The sequence below is a fragment of the Planococcus citri genome, chromosome 2 (assembly GCF_950023065.1).
Source record: "Planococcus citri chromosome 2, ihPlaCitr1.1, whole genome shotgun sequence".
Classification (NCBI taxonomy): domain Eukaryota; kingdom Metazoa; phylum Arthropoda; class Insecta; order Hemiptera; family Pseudococcidae; genus Planococcus; species Planococcus citri.
In genome coordinates, this window is record NC_088678.1 from 51,654,559 (window position 1) to 51,677,564 (window position 23,006).

At 31.7% G+C, this 23,006-nt stretch overlaps 1 protein-coding gene across 7 annotated transcripts in view; it reads right to left on the reverse strand.

The window, feature by feature from the left end:
• Positions 1 to 1,819: 1,819 nt before the first annotated feature.
• Gyc88E (Guanylyl cyclase at 88E) overlaps positions 1,820 to 23,006 on the reverse strand; it is a 59,235-nt gene continuing 38,048 nt past the window's right edge. For 5 of the 7 annotated variants that reach the window (XM_065351174.1, XM_065351173.1, XM_065351172.1 and 2 more), the window contains 13 exons: positions 10,384 to 10,554; positions 10,120 to 10,246; positions 9,853 to 10,031; positions 9,577 to 9,758; positions 6,863 to 6,986; positions 6,555 to 6,699; positions 6,313 to 6,439; positions 5,464 to 5,668; positions 5,049 to 5,195; positions 3,881 to 4,013; positions 3,560 to 3,787; positions 3,014 to 3,265; positions 1,820 to 2,845 (listed from right to left, as the gene is read on the reverse strand). In XM_065351174.1, the coding sequence (XP_065207246.1) occupies positions 2,439 to 2,845; positions 3,014 to 3,265; positions 3,560 to 3,787; positions 3,881 to 4,013; positions 5,049 to 5,195; positions 5,464 to 5,668; positions 6,313 to 6,439; positions 6,555 to 6,699; positions 6,863 to 6,986; positions 9,577 to 9,758; positions 9,853 to 10,031; positions 10,120 to 10,246; positions 10,384 to 10,551 (2,424 nt within the window). In that variant the 5' untranslated portion in view covers positions 10,552 to 10,554 and the 3' untranslated portion in view covers positions 1,820 to 2,438. Of the gene's footprint in view, positions 2,846 to 3,013; positions 3,266 to 3,559; positions 3,788 to 3,880; positions 4,014 to 5,048; positions 5,196 to 5,463; positions 5,669 to 6,312; positions 6,440 to 6,554; positions 6,700 to 6,862; positions 6,987 to 9,576; positions 9,759 to 9,845; positions 10,032 to 10,119; positions 10,247 to 10,383; positions 10,555 to 23,006 lie in introns of those variants that run through there. The other 2 variants (XM_065351178.1, XM_065351179.1) reach the window with 2 other exon arrangements.

Below are 23,006 nucleotides of genomic sequence, written 5' to 3' on the forward strand. Positions count from 1 at the left end.
AGTAATAAAATAAAACTTATTAAAAATGACATCAAAAGTGGCGCAAAATATCTTGCAAAATCTTGCAAAAATTATGTACCTAGGTTTACTGAACATCGCAAAAAATGGATCGAAAAAAATTAAAACAGAATGAAATTTTTAAAAAATAATGAAGAGTAATTTTTATAAAAACTGAAATTAGCATTAAAAAATTTCACTGAAAAGTATCAAAAATTGAGTTAAAATTACCGAGAATTACGTAAAACATCATTAAAAATTGTAAAAAAAACACATATTTCAAAAGAATTTACTCGTCGAGATTCTCTAAAAAAAACATGGGTGAATTTAGCATAAAATGTTTGAAATGAAAAAAGTTAGGTATTAAAAATTTGAAATATTGCTCAAATATCATCAAAATGGAGTAAAGTACCTCATTTGCAAAAAATTTCATGAGATGAGATACAGTAAAATGTAATGCAGAAAGTTCTAAAAATTATCAAACCTCAACAAAAACATTAAAATATTTTGTAAAAAAAAAAAAAAAAACAACCAGTAGGTAAATGTTAAAAGCGCTGAAATTTATTTTATATTTAAAAAATAAAAAAAAAACAGCGTAAAATTGATCAAGACATATAGAAAGGTGCTTAAAAACATCCTTAGCTAAGAAGTCATTATAATAATTAACTTCTGCAATTCAATGAGAAGTCTCGATATTTGGACAGAATCTCTGAAAAATCGCTTGTAGATCATTAAAAATTAACAAAATGTGATCAGCTCCCATAGAAAACTTCACGAAACTTCTTTGAGATTGCATAAAAATAATACTCCGAAAATTATTCAACTTTTTATAAGTAGATAAATCAATGAAAAATTGTTAAAATTTAGCAAAACTTTGAGAAAATCGTTTGAAAATTTGTAAAAATGCTATGAAAAATTGAAATACTTTGGAATTACTAAAAATTGTAAAACTGATGTAAAATCGTAAAAATTGAACAATTTTTACCTCCAAAAAATGCCCGATGTTGAAAAAAATAGGTATAAAAATGTTAAGTTTCATAAAAATGATCAAATAGGTATCTAATATCAAAATAATAGTGAAATTTTGCAACCATCACCCAAAATATGGTAGGTAGATAAAAAAAAAAATAAAAACAGTGGAATCGGTGTAAACACCAATGTTGAATTAGCAAAAGTTGTATAAAATATCGTGAAATTTGATTAATATCTCTTAAAAACAATTAAGCTTAAAAACGTTTCATAACTCAACAAAAAAAACCGCTCATGACGTTATTTTCTTTGAAAATTTGATTTCCTCTCATTTTCTAGAATTTACAAAATACATAAGTTGGTCTTGTTCAAAAATTCACTTTTATACTGGCACTACTGGAACTTCTCGATAACCGTTTCAGACGCCAAGGAGATTGCTCAATAAACGCCGACTAATTAGTTATACAGGTTTAAAAAGTTCATTTTTGACTTCTCCAAAGCGTTTTGAAATTTCAGGAAAAATTTGGATATCACCGGAGGCTCGACCAGAATAGCCCAAAACTAGTATGTAGTTGAAATCACCTTTAAAACAGCTGTTTGAACTTTTTGAATTTTCAAAAATTCAAAAATTAACTGAGCACTTGAAATAATTACTTACGATTAACGAGAATTTTAGGACATGCTCTGAGAGTGTCAGTTCAAAAAGTTCTATTGTCGGGCAAGTGGTAAGTAGATACCTATCATAATTCCTTTCATTATGTTCTCCTAATTTTTATTCATGAGCACCAAACCAAAACAATATTTTAAAAAATAAATAATAAATAAAGTCATATGCGATCACTTCAAGGAAACATTTTTTAGCATGTAAATGTGTAATGTTTTATTAGAAACAAATTTTAAATAATGTTACAGTAATATCTACGTTGTGTAAAATATCGAGTAATCTTTCATAATGGAAGAACTATATAAATTCTTGGTAATAAGTATCTACCAAGTAATTTTGTTTTCAAAATGGCATGTTATCAAAATTTAAAAATATATCAAACATAATTCTATCTCGAAGCGCATTGCAATCACACATTTTTGTTTAGTAGTAGGTATTTCGATATGTACAAAATTTGAAATATTTATATGTAATGTAGGGATACGGCTAAATATGTAAATAAAAACATGTTATCTACATGAAACAAACAAAGAAAAAAAAATTCTAATTGGAGATTTCAGCAATTTTCCAACTAGTTGGTAGGTAGGTACGCGTAATAGATCAATCCATCGCAGATAAATCGTTCGCTTATAATAATGGAAATTTTAATTTCCGCTCAGGTAATCACGAGCAGCAAAAAAATCTGCTCTAAAAGCATCTCTTATCTTCTAAAATGCAACTTTCGAACTTATATTTTATGGCAATGACTAGATCCATTTCTTGTAATTTGTTTTCACTTCTTTCATTATAATCAGCAGGCTCTCAAGTCTCAACATACGCGACAGGAGGATTTCCTCGATTTCGATCTGAGAGAGCGTTTTGTGCAGCATTGTACCTGATTTAAACTATTATCGCTATTGCTGACTTCCTTCTGCTGACGAAGCAGTTTTTGAGGAGTAGGTAACGAGTTGCTTGAGCCAGTTTCGGCGATTACTTTTTTCGCTGCAGTCACAACGGCAGGTTTGTCCTTTTCTGGTGTTTTCTTGGGCGTTTCTTTTTCAGGACTGCTTTGATAAGTCATGACTTGGTTCAAAAATATATTTGTTTGGTTTTGCGTCGACGAGAGATGCGAATCTATCGGAGACGTTGGTGCTGTTTTATTTAGGCCGAATGTTCTCCCTCCTGCGAGCATAGTTTGGCTCAGAGCGACTGCTCCAAGCGAGCTGGATCGGTTTTCTAAACAGAAAAAAATTTAATAAAAATAAAAATAGAATAAGGTATAACTTAATTGGTCTATGGAGTGTGTGAAGTGATTCGACTACTTATAAGGTAATTCATAAATTTTTTGTACACCTTGAAACCCAATAATGCCAAAGCGAACGTCAGGTTCATTACACGAATTACCTTTTGTTTTATTTAAATTATTATTAACGGGCACTTCGGATATTGAAAAACGTGCTCTCACGTCATGAAATGTAATCGGAGAATAAATTCGTTTATCTTTTTCATCGCCGTGAACTTTATCGCTGCTGCACGACGTACTCGGTAGTGGATGATCAGGTTCGATGTTATTCTCGAGGAATTCATCATCCGCCAACATTCTCGGTACAGGTGGTCGATGCTCGTGTTTTATTAGCCAATATGTCTTCATTTTGCCTGTAAATAAAAACATATGCCATCTTTTAATAAGATACCTTACTACGACGAGTTCGAGTGCCATGTCTCGTCGTCGCAAATTTTTAATGATCAACAATTCGAGAATATAATGAGGTAAGTAACCTCATTATACGAATTATCGCCAGTATAAGTAAGTACTCGTATATTGTTTTGTTGTTATTTTTATCTCATGTAGAGATGAGATAGGTAGACTTTATGGTCGTCGAATTAGCAGATACATTAGGTATATTATGTATAGGTAAGTATTGTTGGCAAATATTACGCATGTTTAACCTTTTCCTTTCACTTGTACTTCGCCTCGTTCTTCTACGTGATATTCGGAAGAAATGAGATCTTTGGTAGATTGAGAAATATGAATTTTCATAGTTTCGCTAGTCGATTCCATTCGCGAAGCTGTATTCACAGAATCACCGAATAAACAATAGCGAGGCATTTTTAGACCAACTATTCCGGCCACAACCGCGCCCGAATGAATGCCCACTCTGATTTTTAAATGTAATCCTAAGGGAAAAGAATACAGAAATTAGTTATTTTTCATTTTAATGATTGTGTTGAGAAATATCAATTGAATAATAAAAAAAAACCAATACGAACCAGTGGAAGGATCTTTGAGATCAGTAATTGCATCTACCATGTCCAATGCCATATCGCAAACCTTCTCTGCGTGATTTTTTTCTCTCTCAGGAGCGCCGGACACAACCATATAAGCATCACCTATCGTTTCTACCTGTGAAATGCGAAGAAAGAAATTGTTTATAAAGATAACCACAAGTGCACCTTTATTAGTTAGGAGAAAAGGAGGATTCAAATTAAATTAAAAAAAAAACTAGACATTAAATATGACTTTTAAAAAAATATAAAATTACAGAATTAAAGGAAGATCAAGAAAATAAATGTAAATTATACTTATTACGTATTAGCTTTCAGTTTTTGAATCAAAGAAGGTTTTGATATAGGAGGCTTAGATGGCGACTTTTTGTTGACGAATCAGGAGAAAATTTGCATTTTAAGAAAATGCTATGAAACTGTAACCTATCCGACTACTGTACTTACCTACATAATTATGTGGTTGACATAGAAATGTTTAAAAATGAAATAAATTATTAAAATTATTTCAAAATGTTATGCACAATTTACAAAAATAATTCTAAAAAATTGTCTGACATTAAAAAAAAATCACACATAAATTACAGAACATCATTAAATTAGGAAGACCTTTATAAACAAAGTACCCACGTAAATAGAGCATAAATTGGACCTTTTACAAAATGCCAGTTTAAAATGCACGAAAGTTGGTGAAAATTACGTGAAAATTGATTAGAAATCTTCCATTTTGAGCGAAAGTTTTCAAAAAATACTGAAAATATCAAAAATAAATGCTCAAAATTTGCGAATGACTTGTAAAAATTGGCATAAAAATCAAATTTTCAAACTAAAAAATCATTTATTTATTTATACCTATAAAATATTTTCGTAATCTTCTTGAAAAATTTCATTTTTGTTTTCTAGAATCACTTCTTAAATTTCCAATCACCCAGTTGTATAATTCAAATAATTGGAAGATGCTATCAAGTGTTTTCATGGTCTGAAAATTTATGTGTAAATTGGCAATTGGGAAGCAAATATTTTGATTTTTCTAAATTTAAATTTTCAATTCGGTGGAAAATACATAATTTTTCAGTTCAAATTCTCCAGTTAGCTTGGATATAATCTGAGTGCTCAAACTGAGTAAAAATGGACTCTAAATTGATATTAAACTTACTTTATAAACTTTATTTCGTTCAGTCAACTGATCAAAAATAGAGTACATTGCATTCAACATAGATACTACTTCCATGGGAGTAATCCTGCTACAAATTTCAGTAAATGTGACCACATCCGAAAATAATATCGATACTGTATCGAACATCTGAAAAAAAAAATACAAAAATAAAGCAAACGATTCTATAATTACAAATAACGTAAGTACCTAATCTAAATTTTTGAACACCTTGCTCGAGTTTTTTTTCCTTTTTTCATTGTACAAATAATACCTATACCAACTTAATATTCCAAAGATTTAAGAAGAAAAAAAAAACGTTGACTTGATTAATTCAAAAAAAAGTATCTCTTCGAACGCATTTTCGAAGGTATAGGGTAGGCATTTCGTTATATAAATAAACCAATGAAATATTAACCTGACAAGTATCAATTGGATTTTCACCAGCTCGCAATCGATCGGCCACTTGTTTCGGTATCATTTGATAAAGTAGTTCGTCTGTTCGTTTCATTTCCTCGTCTAATTTTCTCATCGATTCTTCTAGCTTTTTGGATTTGTGTTGTTCTTGATCAAGAGCCAATTTCAATTCGACTGATTGCTGCGTTCCTGCTAACATTAAGTCCCTGTTTGAAATAATAAGGAAACACTATATAAATATTCAAATCGACAATTATAGTAGGTACCTATGTTTTCCGAATATTGGGGATTTTAGATTTTTATTTGATAGTATTCTCATTGAAACTTTATTTTCCTTCTTCAATAAAATGGCTAATCGGAGTCTCTGTAGGGAAGAGGGGGTGGGAGAGGAGATGATTTGTACAGACAAGTATTCTTCTTAAATTTGAAAAACTTTATTTGAAATTTAAGGAAAATTCTGAGCAATTTTTTTATGAATCATACATATAGACTATGTAAGCCTAAATACTATTGTTTGATTAATAATAATGAAAGTATGCCTGCCTATTTCTTTTCCTCATGTTTCAAAATTTAAATTTGAGTGAAGTGTTCACTGTTTACACTTACAACTCGTTCATACCTATCAACGTGTATTCGTGTAACTGATCCCTATCCATTTGTATTCAATTAACCAACCCCTCTTTTTTCTCTTTCTTGGTCTTTATCTTTGTCTCGACCAGCGAAGCCTATACCTACACGGTTTCATTTACGCGCACACAAATAACACTCGTACGAGTATTTACAACTAAAGAGACGGTCATTCACCGGCACACCTTCTAATTTAAAACGAATGTTGAAAGTACAAGTATACCTGCTGAAATCATGCATCGATAAATCGTTAATGTAAAGACCGGTAATTATTAATGAATTCAAATCTGGCATCACTGGTGTTCCTAGATACATCATCATCCTCCAATTGTCCATATAGATCATTTGACCTAGATATATGTAAATTATATTCATTAGTGAGATAATAGTTCCTTGAGTTTCTTAATTTTACGTAGATATGACATGCGTGTTGTTAGGTATAATGGTACTGCGATTAAATTGTACCTTTGAGTCTTAATTTCCTATCGTCTGGGCCGCCGTCTGATTCATCACTCATTATAATCGAATCTAATGAACGATCGGAAGGCCTTTTTGTTAGTACTGGTTCGACGGTTACGAGCTCGAAAATATTATTTGTGCGGTTTAAAATCTGCGAAACATGTTCGTAATATTATTTAAAATATTTTAATTTATTTGCAAATAAATATACCTAGGTACCCATTTATGTATATTGTGTACATGCGAAAAAAATATAGGTATATGAACAGGTATATAAGTATCTAATCGCACGCATAGATAGTGAATCAACTTACATTTTGAAATTTAAAAGCAATTAGAGGACGAACTAAATCGAACCAGTTGTTTATCTTCTTTCCTACTAGGTCGGGCAGGATGACCATTAAAGAATTACCGATACTTCGAATCACCATATCTGAGCTAATCAAATCAAAAAACAAACAATTACCAACAATGAATTGTAGAAGTGTCAGGTAGGTACATACCTACTTAAAATCTACTGTTTCTGCTACGATTTACTAGGTACCTTTATAAGGCGGTCCATGCCTGATGCTGCAGCCCAAATTCAAATTATACATATCGAGGTGGCGATTAACTGACCAATAATCGTTAAGTCAGCTTTTAGAACGTGGAAGGATAAAAACCGAAAGAGAGGGCGCAAAAATAAAAACTGATTCTATTTTTGTTTACAGCGTGCAATTTTAACCCACTTTGATGGGTCACAAAGCAAGGCTAGTTTTGAAAAACAAATCACGAAGTTGAAATTTAGGGACTGGAATGAAAACTTGGTAAGTTTCCAACCCTATCCCAACTAAATTACATTACAACATTTGGAGAAATTTAGAAATTGTGGAAAATATTCTTGAAGGTCTCAATTTAACAAAAAAAGTTGAATTATTTTTTCAGTAGACAATTATTCTGTACCAGATAGGGAGTTGACTCAATTTTAAATGCATAAATAATTTCAGCGAAAATTCACCAACCAACAGGTAACAAGTAATGCATAATTTCGAAAACATCCCATTTCCACTGAGAAATAGGGATTTTAATTGTAGGCTGATTTATAAAAACAAGTCCAGTATCACCCACAGAATTATCTTATTTGATGTAAAAAATTGAGGGGGAAATTAATGATTCTTCACTTAAGTAATCTCCCTTAATTTTATTCGCCTCCAAATCAAACAATATCAAATCACAGTTTCAAAAAAGTACTCATCTCTTCCAACGCAGGAATTGAGGTAGAATGAGTATTCTTCTCAAACCCATGAATTTTGAGCTCAGAATTTATAAATTTAGGGAGTGGTTCATGGTAGATTTTAATAAAAGATTCTTCGATGACGTTGGATTCTCTAAATTTTGAGCAAAATACACCTTCAAAAACAAAACCTAGATTCTAGAAAATAATTGATCTCATTCGAACAGATAAATATTTTTTCGTTTTATACGTATTATAGTTTTGTATCTCTTCAGTTTTTTTTTTTTTTTTTTTTTTTAAGAGCTTTCTTTTTCTTAAAAATTGGATTTCACGTGGCTTTTTAAATAAAATTTCAAATTTTCTATTACAAACAACTGATTAAAGTTTAATACTGCAATTTTAGTTCCAAATATTTTAAAAACAAAGCTTCCTGGAGAAAAATAAATCGAACCTCCCTGATTGAAAATTTCATACTCTGCAATTTTGTTACCCTCCATACATGTCATATTTTTTTTCATAAGGACTTTTAATTTTCTCTGAAAAAATAATTTTTAGTGATGAAAAACATCTGAAGCTGTTTTAAGGGTGAGGAGTGGTGGGTTTGGGGAATATAGTCTACTCTATGGAAAATTCATTAGATAGGTAAATATCTAGGTTGAAAAATGAGGGAAAATTGTTCCAACAACTGGAGATGAATAAGTAAATCAAAAAATTCTAGTTAGAAAGACACAAGATTTCAAAAGTTTTTGAACAAAACTGCAATTTTATTACAGTAGGTAAGAAATTGATGGATTTTTTCATTTTTTTGTTCAAATTAGCAATCTCAAAATGGAAATATTTGTAAGGGCGGACTATTTTATATGCTTTTTCAGTTAAAAAAAATAATTTTATTTGAATAAAAATCACCCTCTAGCCCTCAAAAACATAAAAAAAAAACCGAGAAGCTGTAGAAATTAAAACTGTAGGTACCTATATTTGGAAAGTTTGAAACGTATTTTAAGAACCATCGAATCCATTTTCCCCCGAGTTTATCAGTTTTCTTTACTTTCTGAGACCTAGAGGAGTGGACAGTTTTTATTAATTTTTCACCCAAATGTAATCTTAAAACCGTTCCAAAACATTTACGAAGAAGGTCAGAATCAAAATTCACAAAATTTTGAGATTAATCGGGTCAGGTTTTAGGAATTAATAAATTATGAATTGGTAGATGTGTAAATTTATATATGTATTTTGAACAACGTTTTTAGATGCCATTCCTGAACTTTTTTCTATTCTTCCCTTCAGCTTGTTTACCAATATCACCTACCATTGAACAGTGAAAAAGAGTTCATCTTATGAAAATATCGGTTTCATAATATCAGAAAGGTAAGTTTTTCATGTTCATGTCGGTAGAGTACATCGATAAGTAACAAATTGACATTTTGATGTTGGATTTTTCGATTCCTTCAAATTTCAGAATATGCAAAACTAGAGTGTTATTTGAGTTGCAGTATCATCAAATGGCAGGTTGAAAACATATGATGAGAACATAAACGTCCACAATAATTTACATGGTAATCAAACAATAGCCTAAAAACATCATTGCTTATTTCAAATGTATTTTTGGAAGCAGTATTTTATGCTCATTCTTTTTCCAATTCGAATAGAAATTAATATCAATACCAAAAAGACATCTCTACGCAAAAAGAATTGCCTACCAACGAATTCTTCACGATAATTGGCACATAAAAAATTGAAAAAAGTTATGACACCTCTCACAGCCACCTCTCGGGCAAAAGTGAAAAAAAATCTACGAAAAAGGTAGGTAGCACTAACCTGAATACAATACAAAACGGAAATATTTCAAATAATACATTGGCGCTTATTGGTAAATGTTTTTCTTCTCTCGTCATTGACATACACGCTAATGTGAAAGCTCTGTTGTCGAATCTTAATTGAAAAGTGACATGAACAGTGTCAAATAGGATTTCCTCTCTCACCAATTCGATTTCCATTTCCTGCGATAAAACATATAATACACCAAGATTAAGCATAGTCAGTTTTTTTACTCGGGTAAAAAATGAATAAAAAATTCAAATAAGTACATGGAACCTTATTATAAAAATGTCTGGCCACTTCTCTGATTTGTCCCATTGCGTAATACACAAATCCTCTTCGTTTACTTCGATAATGTAACGTTAACCCTTCTCTGGTTTCGTTTTCACATATAAAAGAGGGAGCTCTCATTCTAGGATAGGAAAATTTTAAATATTCGTGTAAATTATCTAAACCTAGAAAGAGAAAAAAAAACACAAAGAGTACTAAACGATTTCAAAAAAAAATCACGAACAGGTATCGATCAATGAATGATGGACTTACCATTTAAAAAATCTCGCATATGCCTTCCTAACACAGAAAGTACTCGATCGTATCCATATTGACTTACAAAACCGACAAAATGGACCCCTAATCGATCGAAAAATTCTCTCTCGCTAATATTTAATACCTAAAATAAAAAGCACGACTTTGATAATCCGCAGTTTAAAGGATATTTGAAAAACTGACTAGGTAAATTTCTAAAGTAATAAACGGAAGCTTTAAATTAAACTTCAAATACCCGAGTACAGAATCATAATGTTTTACCTCCATCGCACTCCTGGCTAATTTAGGAATTAAGGATTCCGAATAAACCTGATGCACGCTGAAGCTCGGCTGTTCAACGCAGGCTTTTCTTCTAATTTCTTCCCATTTTTCTTCGCCATATACGCTTTTAACGTATTCCGCAAAGTTTTCCAGTAACAACCCGTACATTTTCTAGAAAACGAAAAAATTATTCGAGAATTAATTCGCTAGGTAAGTTGAAACATTTGGACAGTTGAAATTTCGCTTAGGTAGGTATAGAAAAGTCTTCGTAGATAGGTATACCTACGTAGCTTTACGAAGTAAGTACAAACGAAGAATGATACAATGTGACATTTTTCTTTCACAATTTAACCCCTTTTAAAAGAAAACCCTCAATGAAATATTTTCTCTCATTTTCATTGAAATTCGTACCTAGAAGTTTTATTCACCGAGCAGAATATTATTTCGAATGTTTTCGCTGACGAATAATAAAAACTTGCCAAATGCTTTTCGCTTCTATTTTAAAGCAGTTGCATTGAAAATTTTACGCTTTCGGAAATGGAAAAATCGAGTTTGAATGTCGCTAGCGTGTTGATGATAGGGCCCACAAACTTGTATGAGATATGAATATTAAACCCGGCTGAGGTAATGGAGACACTCTTTTCCTCGTCTTTTTAAAAATTAGTTGGAGATTTTTTTTATGCAAAGCCGATTTCTTTAATCCTGTCCTGTTCGTTGAGCATTGTATAGTGCTACATCAATAATAAGTGAGTATCACTATAAGTTTGCTGAAGTTTCAATTTGGAAAAAAAACTGTTATTTTGCCTATGGAAAATTTTCGACACCAGCGCAAATTATTTCTCAAGTTAATTTCAGCCTCCAACTCAAAAACAACCGCTTTTGAACCCTTGCGAGAACCTTCCAGCGAGTTTTCAATTTTCTCCAGAAATTTTCAATTGTTTTGGAAATACCAAAAATGAACTCGAACATCCACAACTTTGGTTGGAGCTTATTGGGATTACTCTCCATCGCTTTGAATCGTTATTCATTAGCGTAAAATTCCAAAGGTTCAATTCAAAAAATCGAGTTTTTGAAACAAACTGATTTGCTATTAGTGGCGAGATCTTTATTCGTGTGGGACCAGATTGATGAAATTTTAGGCTCCCTTTTAAGTTACCTATAGGTATGCAATGAAAGTCAATTTTTATGTTTTTATTAGAGAACAGAGTGTAGCTACAAAAAATTGAGCCAAATGTAAAAATTGCTGGAAAATTTGTTGAAATGTCATGAAAATAGTTAAAAATGGCTAGAGGTTGGTAAGCAAAATGAGGTAAAATTCCCAAATGCCCAAATTTGACCACCTCGAGGAGTTTTTTTTCCTGTAGATGAATGTAACTTGGCAAGTCATGGGCCACACTTCACTTGCTTCAAAATCATATCAATCGTAAGCAGAGAGAACTCCTCATTTTTGGGCATTATTTTTTTTTAAAAAGATTCCTATAAACTTTCTATGTACCAAGTAGATACATATTCTCGAAAAGAAAACCCTTGAATTTCTAATTTTTCAGAATGACCAATTTCCCGAATACTCTTTTTTCAAGCTTGTTTTTTGAATCAAAATTGCGTATAAAGTCTTGCTTTCTAATGCAGCAAAAAAATCAATTCTTGTTTTCGGCCACCCCAACCCCCAACAGTTTTTCATCAAAATTACTTTTTCTTTACCAAAATTGCAAAAACTTCTTTTTTGAAAAAACGGTAAAAAAAGTTTTTTTTCTACCAAAATCTCAAAAAAAATGGTTTTTTTTGTCATTTGCTTGAAACGTTTTGTTTGCCGAAATTGCAAAAATCCAACTTCTTTGTCAAAATTGTATGGAAAGATTCGTTTTTCGTCAAAATTACCTTCAAGTTTTATTTTGTTATTGAAATTGAAAAAAATTCTCATGCTTGGAAGTCAAGTTTTTTGGGGAAAACTCGTCGTTTGCGGAATAAGTATTAATTTGAGAAATAGGATTGTGAAATTCTGTGGTCAGAAAAAAACCGACCGGGAAAAATTTATTGAAGGAAATTATCATTTGGAGTGATGTCAGTTCGGAATAATAGATTCGGAAAATTATACCAGAATCCTTCTTAAAAATTTCAATTTTTGTCCAAAGTTTTCCGTTTTCCCAATATTTGCCATTTTGCTCAAAATTTGCTATTTTAAAATTTCGAAAATCCAAAGAAAACCCCTTAAAAAATGGAGAACAAAATTTCACCTAATTCACCTAGAAAGCTGAAACTTGCTATATACACCCACCAGTTTCAACCCAATAAATCGATTGAAAACAGTTTCGAACCATTTTGAGCAGTTTTGGAGCCTCCAACAGATTTTTCAAAGTTGCAATTTCCATAAAATTTTACCAAATCAAGTTGAAAAACTAAAATTACGTCTATAGCCTGATTTCAACATGCTGAGTTGACTGGAAAGTCCGAAAAATTATTAGGATAATATAAATTCAAAATTTTCAACTTCATTCGGTATAATTTTGCGGAAATTGCGAAAAAAATTGTTGCTAGCTCCAGAGTTGCTCAGAACTGCTCAAAACAGTCGAAACCGTTTCCAATCATTTCAGTGGGTCTAAAATAGGGTGTAGCCTGTACGAAATTTAAACTTTTTAATCAGATTTGCTAAAATTGGTGGGTGCATTTTTCCAAATTGAAAAATATCTAATCAAATCTGATGAAAATGAGTAGGAAAAAACAATGATTTCTCATTATGGGTGATATTAGTAATCTAGACATGAATTTTAGCCCTGTAGGTAACCAGAAAAGGATATCAAGGGTTCCCAAAATGGTGAAATTCAATTTTTTTAAAATAAAAATTATAAAATATATGAGAAAATTGACGAATTTGGTTAAAATTCTGGTGGATCGTGTGGTTTGTATAGTTCAAAATTTTTTATGATGTAGGTATCGTGAGAAAAAAAGTAGCCAAAATTGACGAGTTTTGGCGGGAAACCCCGTAAAAATCGTTTTTTTGATTTTTGAAGGCCAACATCTGTATAAAAAAACATCAAAAAAAATTCCCTGGCCATGAATGACCCTTGGTAGTTTCTAGCATCCCTGCAAATTTAAAAAAATTCAAATTCTTAAAAGAAATGTCCATTTACCCCTTTGGAGGGATTCAGATGTGATCTAGCGATTTGAAAATTTCATCACGGAAGTTTCGGATTACAAGGAGCTACTTCCGCCAATTAATTTCCGGCTAATTCGCCCTACTTAACCAGCTACTGGGTCTCCATTTGAATGCGTGGGCCCTCTCAGTGATTTTTTTTCAAAACAGTACGTTAGTAGTCCATTCTCTGAGGGGGCTCACAATATTCAAATGGAGACCCGGTACATATGCTTTTTATTATATTTAATAAAATAATTGTATCCAGCCCAATTTGGTTAAAAGAATTATTTATGACGTTTTGGATGCTGTGTGGCATGAGAATGAATTTCCACCTCGCATTTTTTACCCTTTTGAATATCAAATTAGAACAACATAAAGTACATAGGTAAGTACTACGTACAAATAAGACGCATCAACATGGATATGGCATACCTTATCTACACATGTTAGGTATTATAAGTATATGTACCTACATATCGTATACAATATGTTGGATGATTTATGCTTTCAAGACATTTGCAATGGCAAAAGAACAATAGAGAACTAAAACAGAAATTGCAAAAGATACTAATACCACTCGTAGGATATTTATAGGTACATTTATACTGATTCTTAAACATGTATACTTTTTGTATTTAATCACCATTACAACTATTTATATTTACCGAGAAGAAAGGCACAGGCACATAACGGATTAAAAAGTTTTTATCGTATTTTCGCGATGAAATATGAAATGTCCATTCCCTTCGGGTTACATTGTCTATGATTAAATTTCAGCAATTAATCATAAAAATTCTGAGTAAAACAATCGCCATACAAAGGACACTATCGTCAGTACCCAGACATCAGTGTATTGTGTTGAAAACCCCGAAGGAAGAATCGTTTTGTTGGTGAAATTGAGTGGAACTGTAGATTCAATAATGTTTACACTTCACAAGAGGATACCATATTGAAATAAATGATATTTTATTTTCACTCGTGTCATCAATCGTTAAATTTTTCTCATATCTGGGATTCTCCCGTTTAAAAGATAGGTAGGTAGGTATAGCTGAGAAATAGAAAAAGAATTGGACTAAAGATGTGTTATGAGTATAGGATTTTCAAGATATAGTTACGAGTATCGAGTAGGCACGTAGAAATTCAAATTATATTTTCAATCGATTTGCTTATATCAGCAATATAAATTCAAGTATTTTGGATGTTATCGATAGGTAATGTATGGTAGAGGTACCTCACCGCTGTCGGCACCTGTGTATTTAATTGAACTCCTTCGTCGTTCAATTATTCGTTCATTCATGAGTCATTTACACATAGCTACTGTTACGCTTGAAGCTGTGCATTTTGAAATTATCAATGAAAACATGTGTTTTATGTAACATGAAATTTGGAAAAATTGTTTTCATATTTTCGAAATGAAAGAAATGGAGAGGAGAGGGTCAGATCAAAAAATAAATTAAAAATGTATAATCTGAAAAATAGATTTTTTATTGGAATAAAATAAAAAATTAAACTAAGTAACCATAAAGTATAGGTACTCTTTGAAAAAAAAAATGATAAATCATGGAAAAAATTGCTCGACAAAATTTATTTATAATTGAAAACTTTTAATTTTCAATGGAACCCCGATTCATGTTTAGAAGTTATTATTAGCAAGCACAACATAGGTATTTAACTATCTATAGCTATATGTTTTTTATGGTAGGTTCTTAATTCAAAATTAAATCTGCCCATTATTCAAAACCAATTCATTTCAAATAAAAACTGGTACCTTCTTTGAATTCATTTTCAAATAGACCCGGTAGATAAATAAATATTAATCAACTAAATAATTTTTGTCAATCGTTTAAATACTCATTTATTCAGATAATTCTCAGCCGACTTCACCACCTCATTGAATCTTTTTCAATTACATAATGACCCCTAAAAATACCAACTTCTTTTCTGAAAAAATTCGCATTACTGTTTGTATTTTTTTACCTCCTTATAATACCTACAGATGTTAAAATTTCTCTTTTATCTTTTCATCTCTTTACAGGGCGAAAAAACTTTCAACGCCATTACCAAATATACATACCTACTCTGATGCTTCTTATCTTTCATTTCGTTCTCTCAAAGAGAAAAGCACCTACTAAAAAAATTATAATTACTGACCTTATCAAAACGTCAAAAAAAATCGCAAGTTTTTTTCAAACGTAGTAGATAATTCTACGTGAAAATAGTATATTGATCGGTATTTTGTCATAGTGAGAGAATGAAATTGATATTAATACTCTTTTTTTTTGGTAAAATTTAGGTTAAAACATTAAACCCCTTATGATGTTGACAAGAGAGACTTATAACTATATATCTAGTTCGGAAATATTTTCAACTGGATTATTATAAGCTTCGGAGAGTAAAAATTTCGCCACATTTCACGTTTGTAATTTATTTTCTCGCGAAGAAAAAAATCAATTCGATATCGTCCAATATTTTAATTTAATGAATGGTTATCATTTTTTTCCACTTTTCGTCGAATACACGATTCAGTTTCGGTATCTCACAAACCTATATTAGATGTTTTTTGACATCTGTACGTTGTGTAGGTACCTATATTTTTATATTTACTATAAGAAATTTTTTAATAACTTTGGCTATAGGTATTTGAAGATGATTCGATGAGATACATCAAGGTAGGTACTTATAATTTCTGGAATTTTAAGGTAAAGCAGCGCGAATCTTACGTAATGCAATATAAATAACTAAAAATTAGTGAAAAAAATCGCGTTTACTTTGGCATAGGAAGGCGTCTCGTGGTGTCCAGTTTTTATTATTATAGCCGATTATTTTATTTTACCTATTTGACTAAAAGTAAATATAAATGAAGAGTTTTTGTACATCTGGTGTTATAGTCGAGGTGTGTAACGTCGTTTAAGCTTTTTGCCTTCTAGCGAGTAGTACGTGACTTTATTTTTAGTGTGTCTTAGAAATAAATTATATTATAAACCAACGTTGACACAAACAGCAAATTGTCATTCTTGAAACGAACTTCGACCGTTAGCGATGGATTGGGGGTGGTATGAAGGTAGCCAGATAAAACGATTGTTGGGCTGTGATTGAAAACCATTTTTTTAAATTTTACTCTACTCGCACGCACATTAATTACGACACTGCTCGTCGTGTAAACGCCCTTATATGGCAAACCGTATTACGAGAACTTTTATTTTTTATTTCTGCATAGAAATGACCAAAAGCTACACGATCCTTATACAGTGTCTCATATTCGTATACTCTAGAGATAGTATACCTACAGGTAGGATAGGAAAAACTCACACCTATAGCAGTTGGTTTGTATCATTTTTCACGCTCTGTATAGTGTGATATGAACACGTACCTACATGAAGTATAGCGAAAAATATACAAAACAAGCTTGGCTAAATAAAAAATACTTATTATAAATTATCTCTCTGGAGGAAAGTTGAAAATTTACATCTTATTGGTAATGTACCTAACACGGGCCACCTTACAAAACCCATACAAAAGTTCTCAAAACTTTTACATAAACTTTAAATTAGTTTTTGTCTCATAAACGTAATATAACAAACGTACCTATTACACTATAAAATGATCATTTCAATTTTTAAACGTATGCTTAAGATGCCAACATTTTTTATCCTTTAAAAAACGAGCGTAAATATTTTATACGTCTCACGTTCAACATTTCGAACACTTTCAAACTAGAGATTTCTATTCGCTATGGGTTTGGAAATTTCAATTACAATGACAGGTCAGCAAATGAAAAGTTTTTTTGTTTTTTTTTTGAAATGAAAAACTGATTGTTGAGTTGTGCTTTCGTTTGGAAATCCCTCCCACTCTCATAGGATATGGTGTGGAATTTGACATGTGTAGTGTGAACTAAGGGTGATAAAAAAGGTGTTTGATCATATGCTAACTTTTCATTATAACATAGGTTATAGGTACCCGTACCTTCCTATAGAAGAGATATTTCTTTGATACAACAAGCGTTTCACCTAAATTCAACCCTACGAGGCAGACCCCATCAATAACACGATAGATTATGTGTCGATATAAAAATATATTTTTTTTCAATATTGTGCCAATATATAGAAGTTTTGAAAATCAACATCGAATAAGCCTCGTATGCAGAGTTTTATAAGCGTGGCAGAAGAAAAGCCTCTCCTCAAGAAAAATTGAAATTGTTATAGGTATTTTATTCACGTAGCAATTTATAATAATTTATGCTTTTTTATCCTAATTTTTGAAATGATGAAACTGGCAATAATTTAACTACCTATCTATACATATTAACTTGACGAAGTAGCTGGAAATTTCAAATGAACTTCTGACTCAAGCTATACCAGTTAATAAAATACCCTCTCTTTATTTCAAGTGGAAAATGTGCATTACAAAAGTACGTACTGTAATTCAATATGCAAACACAAAGCACGAAACAAGGGTGAAAAATGATGAAAAATAAGAAGTTTTGATCGAAAATACGAGAATTTAAAAACGTTATTTTTTGCACTTAAGTATTTTTCTTCTTTTTTTCATGGTACCTAAATTTCGATTCGAAATAAAAAACAAAAATTTTATCATCATTATCATCAAAAGTTTATTTAACGACTTTTTAAAATTATTAAGAAGCACAACAAGGTGTAATACAGATATCCAATCATAAAGTTTAAGGCTACGAATGAGGAGAAGGGAATGAAGAGAAAGAAAGATTACTTATATTTTCGATGATGGTAAACCACCTTTCATGCTAGAAAATTTAGTTGAAATTCAACTTTCTATTGAAGAAAAAATTACGAAAATAACATTTTTTAGACTGCAAAATCAAATTATAGAACCACAGAAATTGATTCCTTATATGAAGTTGATTCGACAGCTCCGACTTCGCCCATCTTTTTTTCTGTTCTGACTTTAATAGGCCTAATCAGTTTTGTTGAAGAGTCTACGTCTTTAATTTTAAAAAATTGTACCTACCCATTAGTTTCATAATTGTATATCGAAAGAGGGATTTCAAATTATTTGCTTATCAAGGTAGGATTGTACATATCATTGCATAACTGGAGTGAAACTATTAGTTTTCATTTTCTTGAACAAAATTCGAATTTCACCATCAGAAAAACCAACCTAAGTAACCCTTTGAATTTTTAAGAGCTCCAGTCCCATTTCATCAAAACTACTGAGAAGCGGAAAGAGTCAGAGGCGACTATTTACCTCGTACTCCGTTCTGAAGGGCTTGAAAAATGAAGAATCTCGGATAAATATGTAAGCTGATACATCATTAACCCATCTGGTCCCTTCTCGAATGTTTTTTCCTGTGCCTTGAATACCGTTTGAATTTTCAACTACATAATTGAATATTTTAAAGAGGTGTTGGAAAAAAAATCATAAATAAATAATCAAAGGCTCATTCGAAATCGATGATATACTTTTTGAAAAGCCAAAAGTTCAAAAAGTTTTAAAATTAGAGTATATTGAGAGAAAACGACACTTTAATCCTTTTTAGGGGTTTTGAAAGGAGGGGGTTAGGAAAAACGGAAATTTTGGTCAGAACTTTCATGACGAATAATGGACTTCGTTGTCTAACAGTACCTCACATTTTATGCCCCGAGGCATTTGAAGAATCAAAATTTAAATTTTGAAAAATGAATTTCAATTTTTTCAAAAATGTCCCACTTTTTGAGGCCTTATATTTTCCCTTCAGGTGCATCTTCGGAGCTAAACAATTTTCTGAATAACTTTCAAGTCAAAAGGAAGGAACGATGATTTTTGCTTATGTCTAAAATGTCGATCCTTGCACTTTTGTTCTTGATCTTGTTACATTCCATTTGTCCGGATTAAAACATCTTGACTATCCCTGGATACTTTTTTATAATAATATAATATGGGTGATTCCATGCCAAATCAGCAGATTTTTGCACGAGGGGTCTTCAATTTTTTTAAAAATCAGATCATATGTAGAGGTCATCAAACGATGACGAATGACACGAACCGGACATTTTTTCGATTTTTTTTTTTGGTGAAGCTGTTGGGCTTCAAAGTTCTCCAAATGGCCGAAAATGGAAAATTTCAACTGCAAATTGCTCCGGTTGTACGTGTGGTATAGAATTTTGAACTTTTTTTTTTCAAATTGTAGTACTTTGAGAGGATAATCGACAAATGTTTCGGTCCTTTTTGTGTGAAATAACATCTAAAAATTGGACTGGCATTTTTTTTTTCATTTTTGAGAAAAAAAATTAAAAGTTTTATACTTATTGCAAAAATACCATCAGAAACCTAAAAAATGAAAATTTTTGCAACTTTTGAGATAATTTACCAATTTACAGATGAAGTTCTTAAATTGATTTTTTTAGGTTTTTGAAAGTGGCAACACTGATTTTGACATCATTCGTCAATTACCCTCTCAAAGTACTACAATTTGAAAAAAAAGTTCAAAATCCGGAGCAATTTGCAATTGAAACCGGTTTGCGTCATGATTCGCCATCGTTTGATGACCTCTACACATGATCCGATTTTTAAAAAAATCGAAGACCCCTCGTGCAAAAATTCGCCGATTTGGCATACTTACTTAAGTAGTACGTAAATTCATTATGGAGAAAAGGAAGACTGTTGGTGCTCTGCTCAAACTCATTCACTTCTGATATTAATTAAATGCTGACAATGTTCTATCTAATTGAACTTATTGTTTGTACACGAATTATCTAACGGATAAACTTATCCTTTTGAGACTCTGTATCTCATGTGTAATCACCAAAAATCCATGCCACAAATACGTACGAAAAGGACCATTAAAGCCAATGAATACACAGTCCAATCGTTTCAACAATATAATTATTGTACACGACTATCTGTACACGTATCAATTGATTTACTTAATGGTTGAACTAATTACTTAACGTAAATTCGCTGAACTTACAAAGCATAACTAAATGTTACGCACCGAATTAAGTATTGTAAGTAATTAATACCTACAAACAGCATATTAACTTTCCCAGCCCTTAGACCGAGAACATTGCATCCATCCGTTGATCAGATCATTCCATGGTTAAATTTAGACTTCTACTTGAGCCAAGCTGTATCTGGTCATGGAGTTTTCCGATCTTACCTTTTTAAAAACATCGCTTAAACAGCCCTCTGTGTAAATGTGCTGTGGAACATGGAAGAGACACCTCCTCACATTTTCCTTCAGTGCCCAAAATGGGTTTGTAATAGACATCTAGCACCAATGGATCTTCAAAACACTGAACATCGCAACTACATACCTACCTAAAAAGTACAACAATTTCTCTCTGGAATGCCAAACAGCTTCGACAAACTCCAATCCATCATCTACCTCAATGTTGATTATGATGTTTCTTGTAAATTTTGTGTAAATTTTATTAGAATTTCTTAGAATAATTTATAAACCTCAAGGTAGAAATTACTCTTGAGATTGTCAATTCTGTTCCCTAATAAACTATTTCAAAAAATAATAAATATGTAGGTATTACTATCTTTTCCTGTTATCCAGAGTAAATTGTTGGGGAAAAAATGGGTGAAGCTAGTACAAAGAGATCATGAATAAATGACCTCAAAAAGACGTAGAAATAAGATTTCAAAATTTCTGGGTCAATATTCAACTTCCACAATAGAACATGAAATTAATTTTTTTTAAAAAACTGTGAAATGTTTCCAATTTTTTCAGTTTTTTTTTGTTCAAGAATTTTTATATTCTTTCAAAATGATATAGTTTTGTGATTACAACCGGTCATCAAAAAATCATCTGAAAAAAAAAATAGGTAATATTTGTTTGAATCCTCACTGGGGAGTTGGGCATTGCGTTAAAAATTTAAATTTTTTCCCACGTTTTTGTTTCAAGGTACTCGTAATTTGGCCATAATTTTGGAGTAGGTTGCATCAGATTTCAAAAAAATTGAAAAACGACTCACCCATCCTTATGGTCAACAAAAACCTGTTTCGACTTTTGATTTTTATTCAAACGATGTTTTCTCCTGGGATTTTGATGATAGGCAACACATTTATCTCAAGTTTTTTTATTCGGGTGATACCTGATTAAGTATAATTATCCACACCTTAAATTTGCCACATCCACTTCTTGAACGCTCCGTGTGGGTGTTTTTCAACGTTGGATACTTAGACTTACTCATTCTCACCCTATACGAATGAGATTCCAGTGAAAAATCTCCACATCCCAGCGAGTTTGGTTATTCACTTCTAACATTAGTTTATCCTTTGAACAACAGCAGAAAATTCGGTATATATTTCAACCTCTCTCTTCACCTCTCCACCTGTCCACTCCTCTTGGTCATTAATTCATTGTTTAAATTACGCGCTGGAACAATCGATAAACCACAAGCTCGCTCGTGGAATTTCTTCAGCATCGTCACTTTAATATGCATGTACCATATACATCTCGTACATAGTTGTAGGTATGTAATTGTAACTTGAACATACTCGTATGCACCCTTGATAAAACTTTCCTTCTATACAATTAGAAATATTCCACACACACGCACGTTTTTTGATCATTATAGTATGGACATCATCATCATGGTTCCTGTCCATAAATTCTTCTTCAATTCGCGACCTTGACGTTTAAAGTCGCGGTGACGTATAGTGAATTTTTTGATGTCTAAATATGTCCGATGAGGATTCATACGTTCTTACAATTTTTATGAGTTACGCGGTAATTTTATCTCATCATTGTCCAGTGTCGTGAATCAGAAGAAGGATAAACCCAAGCAACTGTACTCAAAAATTATTAGAAACATAGCGTTGGAAAAACGCTAGACCGGAACTCGAGTATGTGCAATGTGCATAATATTCGATCCTTATAAAAAAAAATTACACGTGACACAATTTCTGGCCATTTATACAAAGCAACAGTCACTCAATCGAGTTCACAGTTTGATGAATCCTCAAATAGTGTAAAATAGTACCTAACTTTTTATTTTTTTAAAAACCGCGCGAATGCGAAAAATTAAAGCTTAAAATTCATGCCATGACCTCATGAAAAGCTAATTAAATAACTTATCGATTTAATAGACTCTAATATTTGTTTCACGTTGGCATTGATGAATTATTGTTTAATTTCTCATAGTGCTAATTTAATAATATTCTTCATCGGTCTTCTCCTATCATCGTTCAATTTTTTTTTTACCTGCTATGCTTTAAAAATCTTCTCCACAATGTAAAGAAAAAAAAATGCGAACGTGACAATCGACATGAAGCATTCCAAAGGGCTTTTAATCGCCCACAGCTATAAAGAAGCTTTTCCATTCAAATACAATAACTTTATATGGTTTAATCTCCTCAACTTCGTCATGTCTGCTGCCAAAAATTCTAACTGTTTGAATTTCAGCAGACTTTTTATCACAGTTTGAACAGATTTAGAATTTTGTTTGCCGCCAAAATGACACCAACCAACGTTTATATAATATCGCGTAAAAGTGATACTCGTAAAAGATGCCATATTTGGCGATAT